General features: G+C 36.9%; 2 protein-coding genes across 2 annotated transcripts; one reads left to right on the forward strand and one right to left on the reverse strand.

Moving 5' to 3' along the window:
- LOC110230102 lies at window positions 1-5,112 on the reverse strand. The gene is made up of 2 exons (XM_021032092.1): window positions 4,848-5,112; window positions 1-16 (listed from the first exon to the last, which is right to left on the reverse strand). The coding sequence occupies exons 1-2, from the start codon at window positions 4,967-4,969 to the stop codon at window positions 1-3; spliced, it is 138 nt and encodes a 45-aa protein (XP_020887751.1). The 5' UTR covers window positions 4,970-5,112.
- A 792-nt stretch (window positions 5,113-5,904) lies between these two features.
- LOC9319776 (glucan endo-1,3-beta-glucosidase 12) lies at window positions 5,905-8,028 on the forward strand. The gene is made up of 3 exons (XM_021032504.1): window positions 5,905-6,066; window positions 6,145-7,470; window positions 7,793-8,028. The coding sequence occupies exons 1-3, from the start codon at window positions 6,009-6,011 to the stop codon at window positions 7,825-7,827; spliced, it is 1,419 nt and encodes a 472-aa protein (XP_020888163.1). The 5' UTR covers window positions 5,905-6,008; the 3' UTR covers window positions 7,828-8,028.
- Window positions 8,029-17,049: the final 9,021 nt, after the last annotated feature.

Consider the following 17,049-nt stretch of genomic DNA (forward strand, 5'->3'; position numbering starts at 1 on the left):
TTAAGTCTGCCACAACCTGTTAAATTAAGGTTAAATTAAGTCTGTGAGAGATAAAAAATCTGTCACAAAAAATCTGTCGTTGATAAATAAGTCTGTCATTTAAAATAAATCTGTCATAACGAACCCAGCAGACTTTTCAAAAACCAAAAAAATCTTACGTTTTTCGAAAAATTTTAAGGGTAAATTTGACTTTTTTTTTTCCTAACAAAGAGAGCAAGGGTATTATCGTCATGAAAATAACCAGTCTAACCCCCATATTTTAAGAGACATTCTAGTAATTAAAGTCATTATTTTGGTCAAACTAGTAAGTTTCCCTAAATTCATAGATATAAATTTTATGAAAATCAAATCAAGTTAGAAAGATTTGCTCATACGAATATAGAAAATTTAAATAACACTTACCATGACAAACTTGTTTATTAATAGTATTGTTTTTCATGTTGAAGAAAGATGCAAAATTAAAGAAATTTGAAAAAGACATACAATCAACACGAATCATTTTTGTTTCTTGATAACACTTGATTTGGTACCTATGATCGGAGTTCCTAGTTTGGTATGGTAGGGATAACATGAATGTTCACCAAAAAAAATCACTGTCCCTGGACAAGATTATTTTTGAATGGATCGGAGGCATGGTTGTATCAATCTCTTTTCCCTTAACAAAAACATTTATAGTTAATCAAATATGGGAAAGATTCGGTACCAAACATCTAAAAAAACCACAAACATTAAAGATTGACCATTTCATCGGTGAGAATCATGAAAGACATCCTAGAGAATTCATGAGGTAGTAGTTTACAAAGGCTTAAGATGTTCACATAAAACCTTTCAATCTCGTTTTCTTAGAAAATTTTGGGAAAGCCAAGAAATTCCTTTCCACACTCCTCTTCTTTCCTCTTTTCTCATTTTTTTGGAGTGAAGAAGATGAAAGAGAGAAAGAAGTTACCGATCACAAGTAAGAGATATAACTTTTTCGACAATAGATTATGTTTTATAACAAAATTATTTTGTAAGAAGTTTTTAGAAATTTAATTTAAATATTTCACACGGTTTTTAATGAATGCATATCTTGTCATAAATATTTTTTTTCAAATTTGTATTTATTATGATTGTTTTGAAAGATATAAGCAAATGTTTTTTTGTTCTCAAGAAAAAGTTGTTCAGCTTTTGAAAATTTATAAATCTGATTGTACACGATTGGATAGTTTATTTAGAAGGAAGTAAAATTTAATGATTTACATATTATCTAAAAATATATTTGCTAAATTTGTATTTTCTTATATTGTTACTACTGAATATTCTAACCTTTCATGATAAGCTAATATAAGTATTCTTATCATCTTATGATCAATATTAGTACATGATATTTATTACAAATGTAAAGTTGCAATGGTATAATTATTCTAGACGTTAATTGAGTATATGTATAAGAAGTGTAGATTTAAACAGATATGCTCTATGATTTATATTATCATATTTTTATTTTGTTTTCAAAAATTGAAAATTACATATATTTTCTGTGATTATAAAGATTTCCAACAGTTTTGACTAAATTATAGTAATGAAATATATTGTTGGGGATAAAATGAAAATTTAGGCCTAAAACCTAAATCATAAATAACTATTTATTCATAATTAATTTTCTTTTAATTTCATTTTAAATCGGTCCATTTATACCTTAGTTTGAGCCTAAAATTATAAAGTTGTATATACAAAAATAGTCGCAAAGCCTTAAATTCTTTAACTTATCTTGTTTGGTGAATGTTGATTACTTGACAACCAAACTTACTTTCTCCATGTTCATATGATATGAGTTAACAATCAAATAGAACAATTTCATTAAGAGTCAACATAATAGCGTTATGTAGGTAACAAATGCATTTTTTAATATATTATTATTCTTACATATATAAATTGAATATTTCTCACACTTGCATATCATGTCTTTTTTCTAAAAAAAAAGTTACTCAGCTTTTGAAAATTTTAATAATTCAAAATTTTCAAGTTTAGAAAGATCTGCAGTTTCCGACTAGAGGCCAGTATATTTTTTTGGTCTATCTGCTTCCATACGTATTTACTCTGAATAACAACAACAACATTAACAAGAGCAGATGAATTATATGCATGTTTCACAGCCTTCTTTAGTTTATCAATGGTATCTTCCAACACGACAGATATCTGGTAAACTTCAATACCGTAGTCTATCCAAAGTTGGAGATAGCCATTAGGTGATCTAGTTTGACTTTTTATTTCTTGGAGACTGATAACAGATATTGGCCAAGCAAAACTAGATTCTGGCATATTGTCATTCGAGAGTGTTTCTTCATTTCTGGATCTAACATTGTGACCGTTTGCACAAAATGTTTGCTATGTTAGGCAGATTCTAAATCATGAATACACAACGAATTAGCTATGAAACAAAAATCTATTCTAGCAATAGCAATGAATAGAAACTGAAAACGGAAAACCAGAGTTAGCTACCGTATGAATAATTATTTATCCAAAGAACATACAAATGCTTTCCGATTATGGAGATTAGTCATAGTGATTCAAAAATCTCAAGCAAAACAATAAACAAACTTTTCGATTATGCAGATACAAAAACAATTACGCAGTAACTAAACAGTATCAAATTTACAGATCGAGTCAGATATTTCTATATAAATAAAACATGACAAAGATCGTTATGAAGAATTCGATACAAAGCCATGAAACAAAACAAAAATTGGAAACAATTGAGCAATGATCGGAGAAAACTAAGAGAAAACGAAACGGGGTAGATATCGACTAGTTAACTTCATGTAAACGAAACAGGACAAAAATCGCAAGCAAAGTTTCACGGATTCTAATACAAAGCCATGAATTGAAACGAAAACAGACAATAGAATCAATAGCGACAAATTACGTACCAAAAGCTCCGGGGTTGAAGTGCGAGAACAAGAATTGTATGAAGAACGCCAGAAAATATAAAGTTGAGCTACGATCGGAGAAAACGAAATAGTACAAATATCGAATTAGGTATCTCCATGTAAACAAAACGAGACAATTTCGCAAGAACATGTTCACAAAATCCGCTACAAGCCATGAATCGAAACAAAAACCAAGAAAACTGAGCCATTTAGTTTCAACAACGACAAATTACTCACTAGAAGCTCCAGGTTGAATAGTTGGAAGAAGATCGCCGAAAAATAGTAGAGCTGAGAAATGATGATTAAAACAAACAACATGATTGACTAGAATTGCATTAAGAAATCAATAAAAGAGCATAAGAGTTTAGAAATCTTTTCAGATCTATCTCTCCAAAAGCTCTCTCAAATTATTTTCTAAAAGGTTCAACCTCCAATATAAAACTTAGAATAAAGCTTAGGTCTAAACAATGACCCTAAAAATCTATTTATAACTAATAAAACGAATAAGAACTTAGCTGCAAATAGATAAAAACTCTGGGTCACCTTTGCAATTTTTCAAAACTTCAAAACTCGCTTGAAGCTTCTGTCCACGACTGGTGTTGAGCGACACCCATAAGTGGTATCGATCGATACCCACACCAAATATGCTTTCGAGTTTGATTCTTCGGCAGAGCTTCTAGGTTTGCTCTAAAATGTTCATAATCTCCAAATAAATACTCTATAAATAGGACTTATATCATGGTTAAAAAGCCGTAAAAACCATGATATATCATCTTCGAAAATTCCTATACCAAAGACATTATATCGTAAATATTGTAAAATTTTAAGGAAAAGTTCATAAATGTATTTCTTACACAATAATATTAGATAAAAAATGTATTAAAGGTTTAAATTTTTTATTTTTTGAAATAAAATTTATGAAACTTGGATTAATTAGGAACAAAAAGAGTAATTTTTAAGACAATTAATTCTCAATTGAAAGGGAAAATGTTTTGATGTTTAGAAGCCAAAATCTAAATGAAAAAGTCATACCCAACTAAGAAGCATGGAATCGCCGGTGGAGCTGCGTTTCTCGCTTCGGAAGCGGAAGCGGAAGCGGAAGCGCCTGGAATCGCTCGGAATCGTCTCCGAATCGCGATTCTCTAAATGAGCCGTTTGGAACCGCGGTGGAAGCGACGATTCGGAGTTGGAAGCGTGGTGGTGTAGATCGGAAGCGTGAACGGTGGCTACGTTATTGAAATTCGATATTTCTTAATTTTATCATTTTATGTGATAATAATGATGATTTGTGTTGAATAGTCCATGAATTCGCAAAATCCAAGTGAAAAATGAGATAAAACGATGATTATTAACGAAGCAAAAAAGAGTGGCGGCCATAGCTAGGGTTTTGAAAATCGCAGGGGATGAAGATGACGGTCGAATGACCATATTACCCTTTGATAATGAAAAACCAAAAAAAATTTGCCAAAGTATAAAGGATTAATGGGTTCGTACTAGCAACCTCTTAGAGAGACTTAATGCAATTTGCCAAAAGTGCTACAAGAACTTTCGCAAATTCATTGCAACTAAAACTATATAACCTTATATCTGTAACCTTGAATATTAACTTATTTAATTAATGATATATAAAAGCTTTATATCAAATTTCCTGATTATTCTGTCAAACTATTTATTTATTATATATATATACGCTTCCAACACGTACCCGCTTCTTAAATTTTTTTAAAAATGCGCTTCTCCGCTTCCAAACGCTTCCGCTTCCGCGTACCCGTTTCCGATTCCATGCAGCTTAGATACCCAACCAATATAAACGAGATCCAAGTAGAAATTCACTTTCAAAACCGTACCAAACATTTTTGTTGCAATTCATACCAGCTATTAAACCAGGACTGGTAATAGTGAACAACAAATTATTTATTAGGCTTCATTCACACTAACAGTGCAGGCACGAGCACACACGTGTGGAAGGAGACAAGAACAATGAGGTTAATGGGTCCTGCATGAACAGTGAGACTACGAGAGTCCAAGGCACGAGGCATCGTGGTCCGCGAACGGCTCATTTTCTCTCATGTGGGTGCCACTCTTTTTGCCCACTTTCTCGATCCCTTCAAAATTTAGCAAATTCAAAGTCTCTATACTATTCTTTGTTAAATTTTGTAGCTAGCTCGTCAGGAATCTTTGGACATTTACACAAGTAACTTTGTCTTCCTAACCAAAAAGTCTACAAGAAATTAAAAAACATATTGTTTCATACTTTTATCTTTACTTGTATATATGTTTCTAATAAAAATAAAAAATGTGATATTTGACCCTAAATTTTGAAATGAATTCAAGTGATTGTCTCACTTTATTTTATTTCAACTCGCAATTTAGATTAAAAAGTAAAGTTATATGTTTTTTTTTTAAATTTTGGTTTTGGTATTTTCTACAGTTAGAGAAAAGCCAGCAAATATAGATTTTTACCAAACATGGTGGGGTCGGCGTGCAATGTTACCTCTATTATTGTTTTACTTATTTATTTTTTAACTTATTCATAGACCATAGTCATATATGAACAAATGACTATAAGAAATTTCATGACTATCACACTATCATCTAATCCTACACAGCTACCCACTGTATAAAATAATCAGAATTTAACTTTACGTATAAACAATATCATTCTCTTTGAACAACTAGTAAACAAACAATCTATCTATCAATTAGTATGAATAACTTAAAGAACACAAAAAACAAAAGGATTCAGATCCATAAAAACCCCATCAATTCTACTCATGATTACCTGTAAACTCTAAGCATATACACAATTACAAACTGCAACATGTGAAATATGGGATAGTGGAGAAGGTGATGCAAATTATTTGACATGTCACATGTGAAAATAAATCTCAATACTAAAATAAGAAACATTATGTATGAACCTAATAATTTATTCACTTATTGATTCCCTTTGGATAATAATAAGACACAGTCTTCTTTACCACTTACCACCACTCTCCACAACACCACTCTCTCATTTCATAACCCTAAATCTCTTTCTCTGTATCTCCTTAAAATCTCCATCTCTCTCTCCAACTCTCTTCTCACCAGAAGCTGAGTATGGATCTCCTCACACCACTCATTTTCCTCATCCTTCTCTCACCCATTCCCCTCTCAGGTAACAACAACATTACATTACAAAACCACAATCTCATTACTCTGTTCTTATGTTCTGTCTTTTTTTTTTTTCTTACAGAAGCTGGTTCCATCGGAGTAAACTACGGTCGAATCTCCGACGAACTACCATCAGCATTCAAAGTAGTCCAACTCCTAAAATCTCAAGGAATCGACAGAGTCAAAATCTTTGACGCAGACCCATCAGTTCTCAAAGCTTTATCTGGATCTGGAATCAAAGTCACCGTAGATCTCCCCAACGAGTTACTCTTCTCCGCCGCCAAAAGAACTTCCTTCGCCGTCTCATGGGTCAAACGTAATGTAGCTGCTTATCATCCTTCAACACAGATAGAATCAATCGCTGTTGGTAACGAAGTCTTTGTTGATACACACAACACTACAAGCTTCTTGATCCCTGCAATGAGAAACATTCACAAAGCTCTTATGAGTTTCAATATCCACTCCGACATTAAAATCTCCTCTCCTCTTGCTTTAAGCGCTCTTCAAAACTCTTACCCTTCTTCCTCTGGATCTTTCCGACCAGAACTTGTTGACTCTGTTATCAAACCGATGCTTGACTTCTTACGTGAAACTGGTTCAAGACTTATGATCAATGTCTATCCTTTCTTTGCTTACGAAGGAAACTCTGACGTCATTCCTTTAGACTACGCTTTGCTTAGAGAGAATCCAGGAATGGTTGATTCAGGTAATGGTTTAAGGTACTTTAATCTCTTTGACGCTCAAATCGACGCCGTTTTCGCAGCGATGTCGGCTTTAAAATACGATGATATCGAAATCATTGTGACGGAAACTGGTTGGCCGTCTAAAGGAGATGAGAATGAAGTCGGAGCTACTTTAGCTAACGCAGCTTCTTACAACGGAAACTTAATCCGTCGGATCTTGACACGTGGAGGTACACCGTTACGTCCTAAAGCAGATCTGACCGTTTATCTTTTTGCTCTGTTCAACGAGAACAAGAAGTTAGGTCCAACGTCGGAGAGAAACTATGGTCTCTTCTTCCCTGATGAGAAGAAAGTCTACGACATTCCTTTCACAACAGAAGGGCTTAAACATTACCGTGACGGTGGTCATACTCCGGTTACCGGAGGAGATCAGACCACCACGAAGCCTCCGATGAGCGGAGGCGTGTCGAAGAGTTTGAATGGTCATTCTTGGTGTGTAGCTAATGGTGATGCTGGTGAAGAAAAGTTACAAGGTGGTTTAGATTATGCTTGTGGTGAAGGTGGTGCTGATTGCAGTTCGATTCAACCTGGTGCTAACTGTTACAGTCCTGATACACTTGAGGCTCACGCTTCGTTTGCTTTCAATAGTTATTACCAGAAGAAGGGTCGTGCCGGTGGGAGTTGTTACTTCGGCGGCGCCGCTTACGTTGTTAGCCAACCACCGAGTGAGTATTTTTATTTCATCTTTTTTTTGTGGCGCATGTTAAGAGTAGGTGTGGGGCTTTCATGCTAACCTACGCCTATTAGGGTAGCGTATTTTTAGGGTAGTGTAGATGTGGTTAGATTTGTGGACGACAGACGTCAAATGTTCCCACGTGAACATAGATCACTAGTGTTTAGTGTGACGTGGCTTTACGTCATCTTGGTGTTAAAAGAGAATCGGAATCCTATGATTTTTTATTTCATGCGTTCTATGTTTTACATAAGTTTGTTTTAAGAAAAATCTATCTTAAGAAGCTGATTAGTTTAATTAATGTGAATATGCAGAGTATGGAAGATGCGAGTTTCCGACAGGATATTAAGGAAGAAGAAGATTTGAGTTTAGATTAATTTCTTCTATATAATATATTCGTATTTTGATGTTTTTTTGTTTGGTCGGAAGTCTTTTGTTAATTTTTGTAATTTCTGACTTTTTAATGTTATGTTGTTAATATCAACTGAGACGATGTTCTTGATATTTAATATTTAGGTAATGAAATTATAATGTTGGTTAAGCTGCAGAAGTCGAGAAATGTGCGTTCATATTCATATTGTTGTCGTATTAAATTCGAGTAAAAGTGTATAAGCGAAACTGCGTAAGTTTATAGCTGGATTCCAATTCCGAAAAGAACAGAAGTAAAGTGTATGACAGCTTTTTTCCTAGAAGTAGTTGAAGATATTTTTTGTGAAAATAAAAAGTATCTATTTGTGGGATTGTAGTTCAGTAAAAAAAAAAAAAAAAAAGAGATTGTAGTTCAGTCTTGTGTGTTGGTGTTGGCCCAAGAAATTGTTGAGGCCCCATAACCTTAAAGATTCTCTTGTACCTTAGGGAAAGCTATTGGTTGACAAGTTTTAAGGATGATTTAAACGGCAGATCAATCGTATTATATCATAAATGTGTTACATGATATATGATATATAAAACCATAAAAATACAACCATTGAACCAAATAAAGGAAATTGAACACAATTTCGATGAAGAAGCGGAAGTAACCCTGCTTTCTGTTGGGGTCGGATTCCACACATCTTCGGTAGGATCCACTTGGATCTGTCCACGTCATTATTACATAATAATCCTCTTGGATTCCTAGATGTTTCGTTGCGAGAATCGAGCTCGACCTGTCGGAAGTTCGATTCAGTTTATTAAAGAGCTCGATCTTTACCAGTACGGAGCTCGCTCTTATTCAACATACAGTTCGCATAAAAGAAGACCGAAGCGAGGAGAATATTGTCCGAGGTTCGCGGCAGCGTCAAGACGCAGGAGTTCGGAGTCAACAAGAAAGAGTTTGGAAGATCCACGCGAAGCCCAAGATAGTTCAAATTCAAGCCGTTTCGATCAAATTGTAACCTACATGATTAATGCGGATCAATGCAATTATGAGCAGTAAATGACCACATTGATCATGTTTTCTCTATAAAAACAACCTCAAACGCATGTGTTTGAGGGGAGAGGAGAACAACTTTTTACCTCTTACGATCAAGCAATACAACATACTCCTTCTTTTACAATTTTGCAAGGCTTTTTACTATTTTATTCTTGCCAAGCTCTTTCGCTTTATTTAGTTTCTTGGTTACTTTCCTTTTCAAATCCTTATTTTCATTTGTTGATTTTAGAGTTTTTCTCCACAAAAATACTTAAAGACAATCGAGTGTGAATCCTACATCCACATTTTGGCGCCGTCTGTGGGGAGTTACCGCAAACTCTTTAATCTCAAAATCTCTCTTTTTCAAACCAAGAAACTATGGCTGATCAGCAAGCTTTGAGCAATGCAATTGCCTCACTTACTCAATCAACCACCGATCTGACCAATCAGATGGGTACACTCGCTAGTGCCAACGCCACTTTTGGTGAAAGGTTAAACTCAATCGAGCAAACTTTAACGAATGTTCAAAATACTCAAACAAATTTGTCAAACGCGCAGAACGTTGTTTCAAGCCGTTTAGATAATTTGTCCTCAGCACAAACGATAGCGTATCAGCGCAGGCTATTCCAAACTCCCACACAAAACAGATCCGGGAGCACTCAAACTCCTCCTACAGGCCTTCCTGCTAGTACTAGCAATCAGACAACCGTAGGAGATGGGTCCAATCCAACCGGGGATGAAAATCCCCAAAATCAGGGCAATCCTGCTATTGACGAAGGACTCCTTATGGAAGAACCTGATGTCATCCTTTCCGATGATTTCGTCAAAGTTCGTCAAGAGCTTGATGAGATGAAGTCGAAGTTTCATCAGGCGACCAGTTCGGCACCTGAGATCGATCGAGTAATCGAAGAAACTCGACGAACACCCTTCACTTCGAGAATCTCGAACCTTCGGATCAAAGATTCTCGAAAGGTCAAATTACCAACTTACGATGGTAAAGGTGATCCTAAAAATCACCTCGCTGCTTTTTTGATCGTTGCTGGCAGAATTGATCTAGAACCAGACGAGGAAGATGCCGGATATTGCAAACTATTCTCTGAGAATCTATCCGGATCGGCTTTATTATGGCTCACTCAGTTGGAGCCTGAATCTATTGATAGTTTTAAGGAAATGTCCTCCGCATTCCTAAAACAGTATTCCATGTTCATGGAAAAGGCAACCTCTGATGCAGATCTATGGAATTTAACCCAAGGTCAGAACGAACCACTTCGCAAATATATCGCTAAATTCAAAGAAATGATAGCCAAAATTCCTGGGGTGTCGCACGCTGCTGCCCTTTCTACTTTAAGGAACGGATTTTGGCATGAATCCCGATTTTGGGAAGAAATCATCGTCAATCGTCCGTGCACTATCCAAGATGCTTTATTCAGAGCTACTAATTGGATGGAGGCAGAAGAAGAAAAGCTTAGCCTCGCTAAAAAGCATCGGCCAGCAAAATTGGTCGATGGAAATCCAACTAATAAATTCAAACCAAAAGATCAAAAACGGTTCAGAAATAATCCTGCTACTAATGCCGTAGGAAAACCCTCCCCAAACAAAGGAAGATACAATTCTTCTAATACCTGGGTTAGAAATGAGAGTGCCTATTGCGATATTCATAGAGTAAATGGGCATTCCACCAAAGATTACAGCGTACTCAAAAAGCACCTCACCGAACTGTGGGCAGTTGGGGAGCTCGCTAACTTCAATATCGAGGAGTTTGTGGAATCTTATCATAAAGAAAAAGAAGATTCCGAAGCGTCCAATCCTCCTGAAAAGAAACATAAGCCCAATGGGCCCGGAACTCCGAACACTCCTAAGAAAAGGATCAATGTTATAATGGGAGGATACAAATTGTGCCGAGATTCGATTAGATCAATCAAAAGGCACAAGAAATCAGCAGCAATTCAAACCGCTGTGGGTTTCCAGTCAAATGAACAAACACCTTCTATCTCTTTCGATAATTCGGACACTCAAGGATTAACAGGACCTCATGACGATGCTCTTGTGATAACTTTAGATGTTGCGAACTTCGAAGTAACTAGGTGTCTAATTGATACTGGAAGCTCGGTAGATCTCATATTTCTAAGTACTTTGCAAAGAATGGGAATCAGTAAGGCTGACATTATCGGTCCACCGGCACCATTAGTAGCTTTCACGAGTGACACATCTATGTCCTTGGGGAACATAAAACTACCAGTGCTCGCCGCAGGGGTTCCTAAAATTGTAGAATTTATTGTTTTCGACCGTCCGGCCGCTTACAACATAATTCTCGGAACTCCGTGGATTTACCAAATGAGGGCTATACCTTCAACTTATCACCAGTGTGTGAAATTTCCAACTCCTGCAGGAATCGGAACCATTCGAGGATATCAGGAAACGTCGCGATCTTGCTACCTCATGGGACATCGTTTAAAGCTTAAATAGCAATTAATGATAAACGCTAAGCAAGAAATCACTTCGCGTTACCCAAGTGGTCTCAGTTCGAGTGAAGTTACCACATAAATTGAAATTGATTCTGAATTTCCAGATCGAAAAGTTAAAATCGGTACTACTTTAGATTCAGAAATCAAAGATCAGTTGGTAACATTTCTAAAAGAAAATAAACATACTTTTGCCTGGTCGGCGAAAGATATGCCTGGAATCGACAAAAGTATCATTACCCATGATTTAAACCTCGATCCCAGTTTTAAACCAATAAAGCAAAAAAGAAGAAAACTTGGTCCAGACCGAGCTCAAGCGGTCAATGACGAAGTTGATAAGCTTTTGAAAATTGGTTCCATCAGAGAAGTAAAATATCCGGACTGGTTAGCAAACTCTGTGGTAGTCAAAAAGAAAAACGGAAAGTGGAGAGTATGTGTCGATTTCACCGACATTAACAAAGCTTGCCCAAAAGATAGCTTTCCTCTCCCACATATCGATCGGCTCGTTGAGTCAACAGCCGGAAACGAACTCTTAACATTTATGGATGCATTTTTTGGATATAATCAGATCATGATGAATCCCAAAGATGAAGAGAAAACATCCTTCATAACAGATAGAGGAATCTACTGTTACAAAGTTATGCCATTTGGTCTAAAAAATGCCGGTGAAACATACCAACGTTTAGTTAACAAAATGTTTTCAGAACATTTGGGCAAAACGATGGAAGTGTATATTGATGATATGCTCGTGAAATCTCTTAAGAAATCTGAGCACATCACACATCTCGAGCAATGTTTCAAAATTTTAAACGAGTTCGGAATGAAATTAAATCTAGCTAAATGTTCCTTTGGCGTGCCTTCCAGAGAATTCCTGGGGTACATAGTCACGGAAAGAGGAATAGAAGCAAATCCTAATCAGATTAACGCTTTCCTTACTATGCCTTCGCCAAGAAACATAAAGGAGGTCCAATGATTGACAGGCAGAATTGCTGCATTAAATCGTTTCATATCGAAGTCTACCGATAGATGTCTCCCCTTTTATCAAATTTTGAAAGGGAACAAAAAATTTTGGTGGGATGATCAATGCGAAGCAGCATTTGGTCAACTCAAAACTTATCTGACAACACCGCCGATTCTCTCAAAACCTGAATCAGATGAGATACTTTATCTCTACATTTCAGTTTCTAACCATTCCGTAAGTGGGGTTTTAGTTCGAGAGGACCGAGGTGAGCAAAAGCCAATTTTCTACATAAGTAAATCTCTTACTAGTCCAGAAACAAGATATACCATGATGGAGAAATTAGCTTTAGCAGTGGTCATATCTGCTAGAAAACTCAGACCTTATTTCCAATCTCATCATATAGAAGTACTAACTTCCCATCCGCTTCGCTCAATTCTTCACCGGCCAAGTCAGTCCGGTAGGTTAGCAAAATGGGCAATCGAACTCAGTGAGTACGATATAGAATACAAAAGTCGAACTAGCGCAAAAGCACAAGTTCTGGCTGATTTTCTAACCGAACTGCCATTAGATGATGGAATCTTTGTTGAAACGGACTCTACATGGAAATTACATGTAGATGGATCTTCTTCTAAACAAGGATCCGAAATCGGCATTAGGCTCGAAACTCCGACAAAGGAAATAATTGAGCAATCATTTCGGTTAATGTTTCCAGCTTCGAACAATGAAGCAGAATACGAAGCTCTTTTAGCAGGACTTCGGCTTGCTCTTGCGATTGGAGCAGAAAAAATAATAGCTTATTGCGATTCTCAGCTAGTTGTAAACCAGTTCGCTGGAGATTACGAAGCTAAGGCTCCTCGAATGGAAGCTTATCTTCGGCTGTCAAAAAATTAGCCGGAAAATTCAAAGAATTCGAATTAGTTCGAATACCTAGAGGAGAAAACACTTCGGCAGACGCTTTAGCGGCCCTAGCTTCTACCTCGGATCCCGAACTCAAAAGAGTTATCCTAGTTGAATGTATTTCTTCGCGAAGTATTTCGGTTGAAGAAACAGAAAACGATAACATTTCGGAGGACGAATACATCGAAACTCCAAAACAAAGTTCCGGAAATAGTTCACTTGTCATCACCAGATCACGAATAAAGTCTCAAGATTAAAGAAATTCCTAAAAGAAAGTCAAAAAGAAAGTTAAAGGATGAAGAGGTTCCCATTAAAGAACCGTCTCGAACCGAACAGTCACTTCCAGGTGATGTAGAGGTTCAGGAGACGATCGAAGATCCTGATATTCCTTCCGAACCCGAACCAAGGAAGTTTATACTCAAGGATAATACTTCCGCTAATGATTGGGGGGCTGACTGGAGGGTACCCATCAAAAATTTCATTCTTAATGGAGAACTACCATCTAACAAATGGCAAGCTCGCAAATTAAAAATCATCAATGCTAAGTATTTTATGATTAAAGAGTCATTGTACAAGCGAGGCGTCAGTGATCCTTATTTTTTATGTATTTTCGGACCCGAAGTTGAAATAGTGACAAGCGAGGTCCACGAAGGGCTTTGTGGTAGTCATTCTTCGGGACGAGCAATGGCTTTCAAAATTAAACGGTTAGGATATTGCTGGCCAACTATGATTTCAGACTGCATTGATTACGCCAAACGGTGTAAAAAGTGTCAGATGCACGCTCCTCTTATTCACCAGCCATCTGAAATTCTATCACATATATCCGCTCCATACCCTTTCATGAGGTGGTCGATGGATATAATCGGTCCGATGCATCGTTCAACACGAGGCGTCCAATACTTTAGTTCTAACGGACTATTTTTACAAATGGATTGAAGCTGAAGCTTATATAAGCATACAAGATTCCGTAGTAAAGACATTCTTGTGGAAACACATTATTTGTCGCTATGGAATTCCCTACGAAATAGTAACGGAAAATGGTCCTCAATTCATTTCAAATGATTTTAAAGATTTTTGTTCCGCTTGGGGAGTAAAACTTAGCTACTCAACGCCGATGTATCCTCAAGGAAATGGAAAAGCGGAAGCCTCCAATAAAACCGTTCTCAGCAATCTTAAAAAACGCTTGAGTGCTCGAAAAGTTGGATGGTATGATGAGCTGCAACCTGTGTTGTGGGCTTATCGAACAACCCCGAGGCGAGCAACGGGTGAAACTCCATTCTCATTAGTTTATGGGATGGAAGCCGTAGTCCCAGCCGAGCTGAATGTTCCAGGTTTGCGCCGAAGCGAAGCTCCACTTAACGAGGAATCGAATTCTAAATTATTAGAAGACGTTCTCGATACAATCGATGAAAGGCGAGATCAATCCCTTATTCGACTTCAGAATTATCAACAGTTGATCGCTCGATACTTTAACTCAAAGTTGAAAAACAGACCTTTAAATATAGGAGACTTTTTTTTAAGGCGAGTGTTCGATAACACAAAATAAGAAAGAGCTGGAAAACTCGGTATTAACGGGGAAGGCCCTTATCAAATCACTGAAAAAATCCGAAACGGTGTATACCGTTTACAAGACCTTGGTGGAAATCCCGTTCAAAGGCCTTGGAACATAATCAACTTGAAAAAATTCTATTGCTAAAGCAAACACATTCGAACTACGATTTGGCTTGATCCTATTCTGGGTACGTAGGCAGCTCGCTAGTCATGAGTCCAGCTATAACATAAAAATAAAAAATATTATTCCAGTCATGGAACCCTGTTTTTATAAATTCGTTATTCGAGCATGAATATAAAGATACGTTGCGAACAATGTATAAATAAATATTTCTTGCTAAGCTAAGACCGGATCTAGAAGGGTCTTGAATTACGGAACAACTCCGCTTTGACCAGCGAAGTCAACGATGCTCATAATGCAACCTGGCATGTTTCCGTACTCTTGAAGTCCCAGTTCGATCCAATCGGAAGGATGGGCTTCGAGGCGATGAAGCTCGCGAGAAATATCGAGGCGACGTTTCTCTTGCTCCATTATCTGTTTCCTAATCTTTTTCTTCTCATCTTCGAGCTCGTCATGCCGAGTGATAAGCTGAAGAAACGCTACGTTTAGCAATAACAAATAGAAGTTAATCACTAGGATGGAAAATACCTTATTGATAAACTCCTCAGCCTTAACACGATCTTGAGGCGACAATCTCTCGATTAAAACGATCGGAACCTGAATGCTAGTTCCCTTCTTCAATATTTGTGAATCTTTTGGTTCGCCAGACTCTCTTGCTTTTATAAGCTCGATGTCCGACGTCCTCGAAGGATCAACACTCATCACTTTGAACAAGTCTGAAGGATTCTCTGATGAATTACCTCCCTTGAACATTTTTGTAGAACCGTTGTTGAAATTCAATGACAGACTACACCCACTTTATACTCGAAAAATTATTCAATTGCATTTAAGAGGATTAATTGACGATTTCCTAAATCTGAAATTACGACTTTCATGGAAAATTAATCGAGTTAATTGCTAATTATATTCTCTAGATTAAACGCATTAAATATGATGAGTTAATCGGCAAATTTAAAGCTGATGTGATCATGGATAGCTCGGACAATGGAGATACGGAGCTGCTTGAACCTGAGGAGCTTGGAGCAAAGGAGCAGCTTGGAGATGGAGCAAATGGAGCTAAAGAGCAGCTTGTAGCTGAGGAAAATGGAGCTAAGGAGCAGCTTGTAGCGGATAAAGAGTATGAAAAAGATGTTATCTTAACCTCACTGGTTTTGATACATGATCATCAAATGGGCATGTGTCTCATTTGTACTCTTTTTCCCTTGTCAAGTTTTGTCCCAATGGGTTTTCTTGACAAGGTTTTTAATGAGGCAAATGATTCACATTCAAATCACCCATTTGTTGATCCAGCCCATGAAATAACATTCAGAAGTCTACCGCATCAGATATATATGGAGTCCAACCCATTTTATTGCCATTACAAGCCCAAGAAGACTCCAAACCAAGTGCTTAATTTGCTGGCCAAGAGGAGTGACGAAAATAGGAGTTCAAGAGTCATCTTTGAAGCCAAAAGGGTCTTTTCTATTCAAATTCTATCTTTAATATTTTGTTAAGTTTCTAGGCAGCCTTGGAGCTTGTTCCAAGACTTGTCTCTCTACATTCTCTTCTCTCCTTCTCCTCTATATATTCTCTATGTATTCTCTTATGAGAACTTATCAAACATTTTATCAAAAATCTCTCTTTTACTTGTTTGATCCGAGAAGTGCGTAATATCTTCTCAACTTGTTTTCTTCTTAGTATGTAATATCTAAGTTGTATTCAAGCTCGTAGTCTAAGAGATTTCCACCTCTCTTGGAAGTACAATTCGTTCCCCCTTCACTCCGCTGCAATCGCTCATCCGTTTGATCGTTCATCTCCCATCTTCGATCTCACTCTTCTTCCATTCCGCTGCATCCTTCATGGTCAAAACCAACAAAGTGTGTTCTTGGGAATAGATCCTTATCTAGGAGTCTATCATGTGGTATCAGAGCCACTTTGTTATCAGGTTTTGATGTTCCAACCCTAAATTTTCTTTTTTCTCGATTTCACTTTTTTTCCAGATTTCTGATCGCATCTTGTTTTAATTTTTAAACATAATTGGCTCGTTGAAAAATTTTGAAATCAATTGCGTTAGAACCAGTAACGAGTCTAGTATTTTGGAAAATTGATTTTTGAATTTTTGGAATCGTTTTGGAACAAAGCTTAAAACGGCTCGGACTAACAGTCGTGAAGCTCATCGGTTGCTCGTCGAACCAACGAGCTGGGGGGCT

This window comes from Arabidopsis lyrata (assembly GCF_000004255.2).
Source record: "Arabidopsis lyrata subsp. lyrata unplaced genomic scaffold ARALYscaffold_3, whole genome shotgun sequence".
NCBI lineage: Eukaryota > Viridiplantae > Streptophyta > Magnoliopsida > Brassicales > Brassicaceae > Arabidopsis > Arabidopsis lyrata.